The 14,049-nt window shown below is 45.2% G+C and overlaps 1 protein-coding gene across 17 annotated transcripts in view; it reads left to right on the top strand.

The window, feature by feature from the left end:
- The window catches only part of LOC148478344 (receptor-type tyrosine-protein phosphatase F-like), a 944,179-nt gene that overhangs the window by 862,922 nt on the left and 67,208 nt on the right, over positions 1-14,049 (top strand). For all 17 annotated transcript variants that reach the window (XM_088455649.1, XM_088455645.1, XM_088455652.1 and 14 more), the window contains one exon: positions 11,474-11,662. In XM_088455649.1, coding sequence (XP_088311775.1) covers positions 11,474-11,662 — 189 coding nt within the window. The remainder of the gene's footprint in view (positions 1-11,473; positions 11,663-14,049) is intronic.

The raw sequence follows: 14,049 nt of genomic DNA, 5'->3' as shown, positions 1-14,049 counted from the left end.
ACTTCTCATTAATGCAAAGTTTTCTCCTTATAGTGTATGGTGTGAAATCATTACTTCCATCGTGTCCCAGTGTTTGCATGATTATCAGCCAATCTTCTATTGCTATACAGGTAGGAAAGTCCCCTTTATTGCTATACACTTATATTGCTTTATTGCTATACATTTACTTATTAAGTTATGTACTGTATATAGCGCACACTCATTGGGAAGAAGCTTGCAGAGCACAATTAGTCATTCACATCAGTCGCTGCCCCAGGGAAGCTTACAATCTACGATTAAGAGTTGAACGCTAAGATGCTAAAATATGGTAACGTCGCAGGAGGCGCCCTGTGTAAGTAGGCGCCTCCTGCCGGTTTCTGTGATTCGCAGCTGCGTCCGAGGACGCAGCCATTGGATCATCCTGCGAAAACATTGCCCATCGGAGAAACCCCTAGGTTATGCAGGATGGCCGGTGTTTATACTCTTGCCAGGAACAGTGAAGCGCAACCACTGGTCTCGGCACGCCTTGAAAATGGGGCTGACGCACCGGTTTTCAAAAACGCTCTCTGGAGCCTCCCCGCCCCCAAACGGCTGCAGCGTGTCAATCATGCTGCGGCTTAGGAGGGACTGCGACCGCCGTTGGTCAGTGATCGGCACATGCGCAGTACAGATCCTGCGCACGAGCTAGCCGTTAAACATCGGACTTGCCTGAATCAGGCCTTATATTCCCTACCACGTATACACATATACATCTGTACACTAGGATTTATCAATGAACCTAACAGTATGTTTTTGTTTTTTTATTGTGGGAGGAGACCCCGAATACCCTGATGAAACCCCTCCAAACACATGAAGAACATACAAACTCTACACATAGAGAATTTAACCCAATACCTCACTATTTCGAGGCAACAAAGCTAACCATTGTGCCACCTTGCTGCCATATGTAATACGCTCTGCGTGTCAGGCCAATACTGCATTATAGCGATAAAGGATCATGTGTCCACTTCAAGGTTTATTACAGGGGCAAGTAGATGGGAATATCATGTCACAGATCCATACCCTAATCCAGGGGTTTTCAACCTTGGCCCTCCAGCTGCTGTGGAACTACACATACCAGCATGCACTGCCACCTTTTTGATATAACGGCATGCTAAAGCTATGGCAGTGCATGCTGGGATGTGTAGTTCCACAGCAGCTGGAGGGCCAAGGTTGAAGACCCCTGCTAATCTGTCCCTAAATAAATGGAAACACAGATACTCACCTGATAAAGACATTGCTGTGTATAAGGGGAACTGCTCATTTTCATTCCCCCGTAGCGATCGGATTACAAAAAGCAAAGCAACCCTTTACATGAGAAGGTACACACTAATGACTAGTGATGAGAATTTATTTAGCATGTAATCAATGAACCCCTTTATTAACTGCTAGGTGTCATATCACAGCTACAGAAGGTGGGATTTGTCACAGGTAAACAGCCACAAGATTGGGCATAGATCGCTTTAATTAGCAGCAAATCCAGTATTTTGAGCCTGTGACCAGGAGTCAGGCGCTGTGCGGAGATCTTTACATTGTTAGAGGACCTGAAATATAAGAGAAGTGATTGATCGTGTAACATTGTGTTTCTCCCTGTCACAATCGCTTGGAGGATGGATTCAATGACTGTGCTTTGATAAGGCCGCACAAAAGGCGCCCTCCCTGTGTGACCATGTTTATTATATTACTTTGTGCCGCGTGAAGCAGGGTCTTATCTTTTCATTGTCATACCGGTAAACTCACTTGGCATGACCGAGGTTTGATATCTGCATTCCACTAATGTGATCTCGCTTACGTCCTTCCACATTATACCTACATCCAGTGGAGGCAGGCAATCAGCCAATCAATTCTCTAGGAGCTAGCGGCTACCCTGAGGCATGAGGTGCAAGGTGCCTCATGCTTCACTGTTGTCACTAGTTTTCAGCGACTTTCCAGGCTGCTTTACGTTCAGCTCAAAATGACCTCGTCCACTGGTTTTCCCTTAACGACTTGTGTACAGCACCGCTATGTCTCCAATCAGGCAATTGTAAAAGAACAGAATATTGGAGTCTGCTTCCTAACGGGACCACATTGATGTGATAGAATCCTGCTGGCCAATTCCAGTCCACAGCTTATTAACTACACTTTATGTGCATGAGATTTTAGCAAGTGTCTGAGCTCAGCGGTTCAATGTAAGGATGAGACGGACTGAAGGGCACAGGGCTTGATTCAGCAAGGAACGCAGTTGCATATACGGACACAATCAGCCGATTCATTTGCACTGCGCATGTGTATGCAGTGCGAGAACTAGCAATTGCGATGATCTGCAGAGGCTACGCAGACCCAGAGCAGAGTGATTGACAGGAAGTGCCGTTTGTGGGTGGTGACGGGGGGTTCTCGGGCAAATGCAGGAGTGCCAGTGCGTTTTAACGCCGTTACCTGGGCGTGCATAAATCAGCCACTGCGTTACCTGAGGTGTCATAGCGTGCACAGAAGTTAGCAATTCCTGAGTGAGGTCTGGGCTTCCTTAACTGCGTAGCGTTCCAGCTATGCTGTTTTAGCGGGGCGCCGCGCCCTGCCCTCTTTCTGGGAGGCAAAAAGCGCCCTGCCCTAACAGCCTGCGGGAGCTGTCTTCACCCGCGGGTCGCAGTGTCCCGCGGGTGAAGAAATATGCGGTGACCCGGTCACCGCCGGAGAACGTGCCCTCTCTAGCTCCCTGCCTCGCGCCGGAGCTAGAGTGAACACTATCTGCGTATGAGTCCGATGTTACCGATTGTTTCGCTATGTTGCCATAGTATACAGATGTGAGTAAGGGGAAGTGGGCATCCTTGTTAGCTGCGTACGCAATGTGAATGCAAACATTTAAATAGCACAGCAGATATTAGCAATGCCGTTGCGTGCGTATGAGCAGAATAGCGATCCTTACTGAATCAGGCCCACAGACGGTAAGTCGTGTAGTAATGCTGCTCAGAGACCAATTATCCTTTTTTTGCACGTGTTATAAACAGTTCTTGGGTTTAAGGGAAACGGATCATTTTCATGATTTGTAAGAATATATTAATATTGACATTTTGACAACATTCACCTCTCAATACAGTGATTGTAAAGCCTTCATTTCTTTCATTATTAACATGTTGCAGGTACAGGTGTGTCCTTTCTTACTGTGGCTTCAGTCGCCAAATAGCTCCTCTCGGCGCCAGGGGTCTTTTCTGTAAAAAATGTGAATCTCATTTGCATAATTAAAATACACAGAAGTGAGTAAACTGCATTGCAATCATACTGATCAGTGGGGTGTGCGACCTTTGTACATCTGTGTGTGGCCGAGTCCAAATATAAAACTGTCTCCGATGCGAGCAGCCACAGCTTTTCCCCACGCCAGGTTCCAGTGTGCTTCATGTGCGACTTCAAAGCCTAGCGTCTCTGGTACACTGTGAGCGACTTTTTGCTGGTACTTAAGCTGGGCATACGCTGAAGCGTTGTCGGCCAGATATGTAGTTTTCGGACGAATCGGAACGACATATCGGCCGGATCACTCAGTGTGTACGGGGAAGCAATCGGGAAGCCGATGGACGGAATCCCGACTGTCTAATCCCGGCAAGGGCTAAATGACAGGCGTCGAAATCCTGACGCCTGTCATTTTACCTACGCCGGGAGCCCGACACTGGACAGTCGCGCGGGGGGGAGGGTTAGGTTTAGGGTTCTTGGGGGTAAGCACCCCCTCAGGAGTTTAGGGTTAGGCTAGGGGAAGGGAGGGTTAGGCACCCCCGGGGGGACTTAAATTTAGGCAGCGTTGAAGGGGGGGTTAAGTTTAGGCACTTAGTGGGGGGATTAGGGTTAGGCACTTGGGGGGAGGTTAGGGTTAGGCACCTCTAAGGGAGGGTTAGGGGGGAGAATATGTTACCTCTCGACGATCAGGATTTTCAATGCTGCCGGGATGCCGCTGTTATGGGGCCGGCGGTAAATCATACTGAATCAGTGTACGGCCAGTCTGCGCGCTCCCACGGTCCTTAGCGATATCTTCCGGTCGGCCAACCGGACATTATCGGGGCCGTGCAAGATAATGACAGACGAAATGAGGGATCATTCTGTTCTTCAATAGATTGTTCTGATCTGTACCGTGGATACGATATGTCGGCCATTTTATTGCGCGGGAGCACATTGTCTCTAGTGTGTACCCAGCATAAGACACAAAATGTAAAGAAAAAGATGGTATGCTACTGATCTCAGAGTGTCTCAGTCACACTGGTGTCTCAGGGCATTCCTACCATACCCGGGTTATTTCTTCGGCCAGGATACCAGGTGGATGTAACAGACCGTACCTGCTGCAGAAGCCCTTGGAACCGGTGGACTGTATCACATTAGAAAGAACTGTGACTCTTCTGTTTAGAAGGTCTCCATTACATGTTCTGTGGCATTACATGTTCTCTGTGCAACGGATTTTGGTGACTGACACATGGCCTTTCATGGCTGTCCAAATAATTAACATCACACTGGCTCTGCGGTCTGTGCCAACCTCTCAGGTGGCGATGAGGACAACTGGTGGCTGCTGCAGACTGGTTCATCTCTGGAGGAAAAACTGCTGTTAGTTACCCTGTCTTTATAATGCAGTATCATCTCGCCCTCTAAACACTAATCAATGGCAGACCTTGCACTAATAAGCTCCAGTTTTGGAAGAAGCAGCCCTTTCTTTCTCTCTGTACAATCGATTGTCTGTTGAGGCAACTCTCTGCACCACTCCTCCTTGAAGTTTGCCAGTGATTTAACCCCTCTCAGTCGGGAAGAAAAGAAAGATCAGCTACGGATTGCAATGCCCCGGTAATAATGTACAGGAGAATAAAATAATGATCCGTTAATCAGCAAGCATTCCTGAGTACGGTGCGTCAGAACCAACTCTTGTTACTAAAGGCTGACAGTGAAGGCTAAACAGTGTTGTGTGTTCCATAGGGATAAGTACAGTCATCGCTAGATTCTTTCAGTACAAGTAGAATTTCTTTACGTAGAACTAATTCCTGACCATGATATAGTCAATACACTGGCTTTAATCCTCCATCTCTTTTATGTCTACTTTGATAATGTAAAGCAAGGTTATCCAATGAATGTATTAAGGGCTCTCAGAATCCTATAAGTTCTCAAGCACTTCTACTACTGCTCAGTTGCACCCTCCTGCAACTTCACCTGGTAATTCATCTGTTGTTGTTGCAGTATGTCCACTGTAATACTATTCTGTTTTTACCATATACTCTGACTGCTTACCATGTCTCTGTAGCCCTCCCCTCTATCTTACCAATCCAACTTTCCCACTTCAACCTACCCTATCACATTTTCGACCTACCCTATTACCACTTTGACTGCTTGGCCTTTCCCTTCCCTGCCACCTGCCTGGACCACGGAGCCTAATTCTTCCTTGCTCATATTGGGGCTGCTGCTGAGCCGGACTCAGGCGGGTTTGGGGAAGCATCTCACAGATTTCAGAATACTGCGCATGCACCGTAAAAGGATATGCCACGAATTAGACACACGGACGGAGAGCGCAAGTGTGGACGGATTGATCAGGCCACTCTTTCCGGCGACCATGTGGACAAACGGAACTGTTCCGTCTAGTGGGAGTGCCGTGGGCGTGCAAACAAACTTCAGTAGCGTGCGGATGGCGATGGGGCGCCAGTTTCAGATGGGGCTTTTTGCACCCAGCATGGGGGGGGCACATGTGCAGATACTAATGATAGGGGTGCAGGCGCATTGATGGTCAGCATACACCAACATATTCTCACATTAGCGTAAACTGGCAGAATCCGCCCCCATTGTCTCTCTGTTTTCCTGCCTATAGAATGTAAGGGCCCCCTACCCTATGGATATGTTTTTCTATGTTTGTCGAAGTCATTGACGATCTTGACCGATGATTTTAAAGCGGCAACAGAGCTATATGCTGAACGTTGGGCGGAGTATATCGGACAATCCATCGCATTTGGATTAATGTCCTGATTGCACACCGTCCTCTTTTTCATATCAGCCATTGTTTCTATAGGACTTTGAGTCTTGTTTTTTGTCTTAATCATTAACTACTGGGCTTAAATGATCTACAAGACAAGTTACTTCTCCTACACAGAGGCAATTTAGTCTTAGACATCCTCCCTCACAGAGAGAGAGACCGCTACATTATCATCCACACACAGCAATAAGAGGGAGATTTATCAGAGGACAAGTGGAGGGAGCTGTTACCCATGGCAACCAATGAAATTCTAGCTGTCATTTATATAGTACAGTCTATAAAATGATACCTACATTCTGGTTACTATGGGCTACACCTCCACATGAGAAGGTTTGATAAATCCGTCCTGAAAGCACAGTCGCAATGCGTTCAGACACTCCTATACTGCGCACAGACACCCACAATTAATAAGTGCAAAATATCAGATGTGTAGTGCAAGATCTGCTTTGGTCCAATGGCGATTCTTGATTGTACATGTGCACTTAGATTTCCGACAGAGCTGACTGGAACAAGATGACAGCGTTCGCATACATATTTGCAGGCTGAGGAGACTGAGTGGGAGGGAGTTTTTGCAGACGATAAATCGTGCATGCAGACGACGAACAATATATCGTCCCAACCATCTGGTGTGTGCTCAATATATCTGTGAGCGACGTCTTTCACAGATATATCGCATCGGCCGTGCAGAGCATCAGATGCGATATATCTGATAGATGTACACATGAACGACCGATGTTCTGGCCACAGGAACCAGCAATAATGACATCACAGCTGGTTCTTCTGTCCACACATATATTCTGTGGCCGAATTGTAAGTGTGTATGCACAAGGCCATTTGTACATAACTTTACCGTAATCGTTATATCGGTTGGCTGGTCGGTTTGTTGTTCAAGTGTGTACCCCAAATAAGGGCACAGATCCGGCTAGTTTTGCTATAGAAGTGCAAGAAATGGGATTCCATTTTGCAATTTTTGCAGAGCATGATCAGAGAAATGAGGTAAAGGGATTTAGAGTCACGTTTTTAGGAGCAATCCTTGCTGTGCAATGTCTGATAAAAAAAAAACATCCACTCGCACGCATAAATCATTTATAAATGAGAACATCAAAGTTTTATATAGTGAAATAAGAGGTTCTAAAGTGGTTATTACTTGGAAGTTTGGTGTGACATTTAACCTTTGTACAGTGCACGTTGCCCGGTTTCTCCGCACACCTGGGCGCATGTTTAGTTTTCCTGCGAACCCAGATGGTGCGCGCTGGGCCGAACGGCAAAGGTATAAATAAAATTGGTTGAATGTTTTGTGGTGGACGGTAGCAGACGGTGATTTAGAGAAATGACCGTATCAGACATCGCCTCTCTGAATTATACATATGAAGCACCGTTTACTCCTTTGTTTTTTTGGGGGAACCATGTTATTACTTGTGGCATAATTTCTGTATTCTCATGAAAGCTCCTAGGCCCAGTGCAGGTAATGAGCAAACCAAGAATCCTAATAAGACTCTTCATCATTAGTGGCGGAATATTCAAGCTCACCTCTGATTACCCTTTGCGCCGCTCATTGACCTATGTTGACCTGATCACTCACATTTTAAAACCTAGGAAAGGAATGAGTCCCCTCCTTAAGGGGCACATAGAAACCGGCCTGAGCCCGATTCTTATCTCGGCAGTGGCGCCTCCTAAAGTGCCAGAGATTCTTTCAAAGTAATCATGAAATCCTCCGGCACTTGTGTGTATGAGGTGTGGGTTTTAGCCCGGTGATCTCTGCTCAAACATATGATGTGTTTTCAGGATTTGCTGATGACCTCCGAGGCCAGCCCTCCCGCGCCCGGCTGTATGGTAAAGAGATGGGACATTGAAGCCTTCTGCAGCAGACAGGCCAAATCCTTTGTTTATTTATAGGCGCCACTGTAGCTAGAAACCTTCACAGTCAAAAGACCATTTTGCACGACCAATGACTCTTGCTTGGATGCACGGCTAACCAGCAGCATTGCATTCTATTGAAATGTGTTTTGTACAGCGGAATAAAACAAGGCTACTCCCAGGTCTAGGAATGCCTTATTGTAGTAAGTTGGCAATGCAGTAGAAATATGCTAACATTTTAATGCACTATTGTAGATCTCTTACTTGGGGCACTTTGTTGTGAACGGTTTGTTCCAGCTTAGCATAATCTCGGAGATTGCTGATACATGGACCATACACTTCACTACAGAACCCACCGCACATTCTGGCCCGTATAAGTTTTAGGCGCCTTCGATCTGCCATGCTGCTTCCTGTTCATCAACCTGTGTTTGTACTGGAATAAATCAATAAGACGGGTCAGCAGTGCATTAATTACTCCAAGAGCTGTCTCTCTCCTCTTTAAAAAGGAAAACTACCTGCTTAAGATTAATTACCTTCTCATAGACGATTGCTGATTTTGCCCTGGAGCTCGCGGACTGCAGCTTGTCCGTATGTCAGTGGAGTGTGTTTGGAGAGTGGCACAGGCTTCGTAGCTGCTGTAATTACTCAGTAACAGATTTGTTGGTGCACTTGCTGTGTGCGAGATAAGTCTGTGCACTTCGTCCACGAAAAGGCGAAATAATTTACTTGATATTAAAGCTTCCCCGTTTGCCGAGTGCAGGTGTCTAGCAAAGCAGCCACGTGACTGTCCCATCATTTTGCAACAGAAAATTGGGTCACCCCCTCTGATCTAAAGTTTAGCTATTAGATTCATTCATGCAGTATACCACCTACAGGACACTGACTCTACTATTTACTATATAGCAGTGGTTCTAAAACTCGGTCATCAGGACCCCACACAGGTCACGTTTTCCGAGTCACTCAGCAGGAGCACAGGTGTAATCATTACTCACTGACACATGTTAAAAGATCCACAGGTGGAGCTAATTATTTCACTTGCGATTCTGTGAGGAGACCTGGAAACTATGCACTGTTTGGGGTCCTGAGGACCCGAGTTTGAGAACCTGTGCTATATAGTAGTGGTTCTCAAACTCTGTTCTCAGGACCCCACACAGTTCACGTTTTGCATGTCACCCAGCAGGTGCACAGGTGTAGTCATTACTTACTGACACGTTTTAAAAGATCCACAGGTGGAGCTAATTATTTCACTTGTGATGCTGTGAGGAGATCTGGAAAACATGCACTGTTTGGGATCCTGAGGACCGAGTTTGAGAACCTGTGCTATATAGTATTCTGCCCCAGACATGGGCATCTCGAGGAACTGCAAGTTCCAGCATGTTTTATGCAGTTCTGCTGGCAGCCCATGCTTTAGTGGCAGCTGTTACTAATATCTGACCTATACAGACCAGGACCCAAATGTAATAGCCTGCGAGCTGCAGGAACTGACGCAGTTTCATCGATTTAGCCACTAGGTTTAAATCTGAAATATATTAAAAGGCAAAACCAAGCTGGTTTCGCCTTTTAAATTACTGTCACTTTAAATCTAGCGGATAAATCGCCAAAATCACTCTGGTGCCTGTAACTCGCAGGCAATTACATTTTGGCCCAGGAGTATGAGATTATTATTATTACGAAAGCACCAAGTTAGACTGACGATAACATAAACTGTGACTGTCCTTGGAAAACAGAGAGATTGCTATAACCTGCTTAGCACTGCAGCGGATTTTAGGGTTAATTACAGTAAAATTATTATTTTTACATTTATGTTGAAGTTTTTTGAGTGATCTTGTACTTTTATTTATTTGCAGAATTGTAAATGATGATTATTGACTAAAATGTTATGTATTATGCCAGTCATCTGCACATAAATGGCGGCAGCCATATTGCGAGCTCAGCTGGTGTGATGTGATCAGCTCACTATTGGATCAGTAAACAAAATGGCTGCCTTCACACAGTGTGTTGGTGACAGGTGCACTTTTGATAAAATAAAAGCAGGTCTCCTATCTTAGTAAGATGACAACTATGAGTACTTCAGTGGCTGGGAGGTGGTTCAAGGGTCTCTTCTGCCAAGTGCTCAGCTGAATATTTCTAGAAAAATAAAGTGAATATCACAAATGTATTTGTTTATGTCGGTGGTGTATTGTGACATTGTCCGAGTTCCCCTCGCCATTGTGTGCCCACCACTGTCTCCGTTATGACGTTCTCTCTCCTACGGACAGTCATGTTCGCCCCATACTGAAGCACTTCACTGTGTATTGTGGCCCTGCGGGAGTCACTGTGTACAGTACTGAAAGAACTGTACCGCTTAACGGCCTCTCATCAGAGAGAAGCGAGGGGCTTTTGTTTATGATTGCCAGCAGGGGGCAGTAAGTTACCAATTGCAATACGCCCACGTCTCACCACTCCTTTCAGCGCTAATTGGGGGAAAGAAATCCTGCCTTTTTAATTTTTTATATTTATTTATCCATCCCCCAGGTCGCAGCTATTTAATTTCTGAATAGTCGTTGAAAGTTATGGCTGTGTCGCAGCAGTTAAATGTGTATTTATAGCCCGCATCCGTGCCAGGCATTTGTTTTATGTACTGTAGGACAGCGGCTTTGCATATCAGTGGCTCAGCAGTGCCTTACAGCTTTGTGCCATCAAGTGTATTCAAATTAGGAAGGGGGGGATGCTTCCTAATACACAAAGTTTGGTGAGTCCCTACTGCAGCTGTGGCTCCTATTACAGACCCTACCTGGTGTAAGAGAATATCCTTTTTAGGGACATTCAGGGCCCATTGTAATGGATTCTAATCACCGTGTAACTTCTGAATAACAATAGTACATAATATGACAAGTTACAGATACGATGATATCAAGACTGTTTATACGTTCTAGATCCAGTGAATAAAATTTAGTTTATGTATATTTGCATCTTTTATGTTACAAGTTGAAGGTTGTTAGTACATGTCTTTTTATATTGTTGTAGTCTCACTGACCTATGCATTTGCATTTCCCTTTAAAAGGTTTTGATACCAGGGAGGCGGTAAATTATTCAGTCCTGAGGGTGTTTATACTAATGTGTAAATAGAACTCGGGAATGCTAAATGTCTTTTCTCCATAAATCTAAGAACACAGGCACCTATTTGCTGCCGCGCAGGAACCGCACCATACGCCAGATCTCACCAAAAGGGAATTATACAGCATTTAGTTACTGGAGGCGAACGCAGAAAACATTATATACTGATTACAAGAAAGCACCCACCATTTACTTCAGATTAAATATATAATGTGCACGGCGCCGGTTTCCTCTACCTTGTATTAGTGCGATAGAGGAGATTCTAGTGAAATGGGTTCTCTGCTGTTTCTAATAGCTAAAATAACCTTTGACTTTGGCTGTGTGACGGAGGGAAAGCACTATCACTCCTGCCAGGCTGGAATAAAGTCTATGCAAGTAATGATTAATAGCTTTTCTCCTAAGATGTTATATGTTAGAGTGCTGCCATGGAGATGCAGACTGCTCTAATTAGACCGATAAGACGTAGAGACACATGAATAATGCCCATTATGCATGGGAGTTATTAGGAGAATAATGAAAACCTTTCCATTTGTTTTGCAGAAGAGCAGCTGCCCCATGGATTCCCCATTATTGACATGGCACCCCAGCTCAAGGTGGTGGAGAAGACTCGTACGGCCACCATGCTCTGTGCTGCTAGCGGGAACCCAGACCCGGAAATCTCCTGGTACAAAGATTTCCTCCCCGTGGACACGGCAACTAGTAATGGGAGGATTAAGCAGCTCCGCTCAGGTACGGTGCATGAAGTGTCTGCTGCCTTCACATGGGTGCCATTATGGCTGCGTCTATGGTTGAGTTTACATCTCAGTGGCATGTGGATAAGTGTGGGGCTAGTAGTGTAGCCGTTCTATACTCCATACCTCACAACTGCCCCAGTTTAGGTGGGGTAGTTATGATTTTAGGGGATAGCCCCTTCATCTGTGAGGATTTTCACCCAATTGTTGGTTGAGGTGTGCGTGCGGCAAGTACGAGTATCTAAGGGGAGACCGGTTGGGGGTTGCCAGGCACTTTACAAGGTGGTCCCACCCCAAGTTGATGTCACACTCTGAGCATGGTTATATCACCACACACCTTCTTGGCGACGCCCCATGGCGGTGCACCCTCGCAGTCCTACTTCTCCCACTTCATAGGTCAGATGTTTGGAGGAGTCATACCTCATAAAGTACAGTAATTAGTGACAAGTACAGGTGTTGTATTAACTCATTTTATTCAACTGTGTTTCTGGCTATCCTCTCCACTGTGCTTACGGTAAAGGCTGGTGCATTCAAACTTCTACCCCCATTCCCTTCCTGACTAAGGGCCGTATTCAATTAGAAGCGAAAAGCCGAGATCTGCGAATAAGTATCGCCGATTTCGACTTTTCGCCAGTCGGAAACTTATCTCCGTATTCAGTTGCAAACACTTTTCACGTATGCGAAAACGCAATGCAATGTAATAGACGAAAAAGATTCGCCTCTGAATAGGTGGAGAAAAAAAAAGTGCAAAATCGCTATTTTGGGGTGCAACGGCGGGGAAACCACTCAGCACCCTTGGGACAGCCCCCCAAAGGATAAATGCGTAAAAAAAAGTGAGGAACACACCAAAAAAAGGGTCAATAAAGTGCAAAGTGGGGGTACAAACATAAAAAGTAGTGAAATAAACTTTTGGTGGGTCTGCAAGTATGGGTGAGGTGTTTTTTTGATTGCAGGTGTTTGCTGAAGGTGCGTTTTTTTACGTTTCTTATAACTTTACTTTAGCAACTTTTAAATATGCTTGCACTCATTTTCAGATCCCCCAAATTTGACAGGACTGCTTATTGTCTCCTAAAAATACTGCTTTATGCCACTTGTGCAAAGACACTAATTAGAGGCAGTTGTGCGACCTTAAGTACCCCAAACTGTTTCATTAGGGCTAATCCGGCACTACTACATTGTTCCCCAATGTTTACGCATTTTTGGGGGGGGGGGTTCAGGCTGATTTCCCCGATTCAGACACCACTTTTCGCCTGTTCTGACTTCGCGTGTCTCTGTTTTCATGTCTTTTGGAATTGAATAGGGCGAATCGCGAGTACGCGCGCAATAAGTTTCCTCGGCTAAAATACACGATGTAGGCGAAACTCCGGCAGGCGAAACTCTATTGCGTACGCGAAACTAATTGAATATGGGCCTAAGTTCTAATGCGGTTTACACCAGAGCATAGGGCTTGACATGCGCACTGCTGTTCTACATGCTGTTTTACTCCTAAGGGTACATATACTAAAGCTTCAAAAATGAAAATTGGTGACTTTGCCCATAGCATCCAATCAGCTTCTAAATATGATTTTCTAGGAGGCAATAGAGAAATGATAACTAGCATCTGATTGGTTGCAATGGCTAATCCCCACTTTTAATTTTTAGAAGCTTTAGTAAATCTTCCCCTTAGTATTTGTGGTCAGCTCAAGCACCACCCCATCCAGACTGTAAGCTCTCATGATGATGCAGCAATCCTTGTCCATGTTCTGCTATGTTCTATACTGTATGTCCTTTTATCTTCTTTTGTTCATACTGTTCCTGTTTGTATACTCTGTAAGGAGCTGCGAACCCCTAGGGCGCCATATGATTATATAATCACTAGCCACACCTCTTATAGTCCAAAATCCTGGTGGTCCTACCACAGAGGAGACCTGAATGAGACACATCTGGAGACAGACTTGTGTTATGGGCCGTATTGCCAGTGATGAGGTTACTGTTTTGCTTTATCCCGCGGTATCGCTGCTTAATATTGTCTGTATTATCTTGATTATATGCCTACAATCTCCACTGAAGTGTTAGATAATAAAGACACAAGCAGTTATCTCCACTGGATGTCATGTCTCACGTCTCGTGCATTATCGCATCCTCCAGTACAATATCTTTTACTTTCTGTCCAACGTTGTTGTGTTTTTTTTTTTGTTTTTTTTTAATCTACGTGTAAAGGTCAGCGCTGCTGCTTCTATCTCCCTTTGACAAACTTTATTATGGTCAGTCTGTGTAATTACTGAACAGATTCAGACACCTAGATTGGGGCTGCGCTCAGAACACTGGCTATAAGGGAGGGGGGCTAATTACATTTAGAAATTCTGCTATTATGGGGAAATGGCTGTGACCTTTCAGCTTCCCTCT

Source organism: Taudactylus pleione, unplaced genomic scaffold, assembly GCF_031769625.1.
Source record: "Taudactylus pleione unplaced genomic scaffold, aTauple2 ptg000662l, whole genome shotgun sequence".
Classification (NCBI taxonomy): Eukaryota; Metazoa; Chordata; class Amphibia; order Anura; family Myobatrachidae; genus Taudactylus; species Taudactylus pleione.
This window is presented reverse-complemented; position numbering and strand designations above follow the sequence as displayed.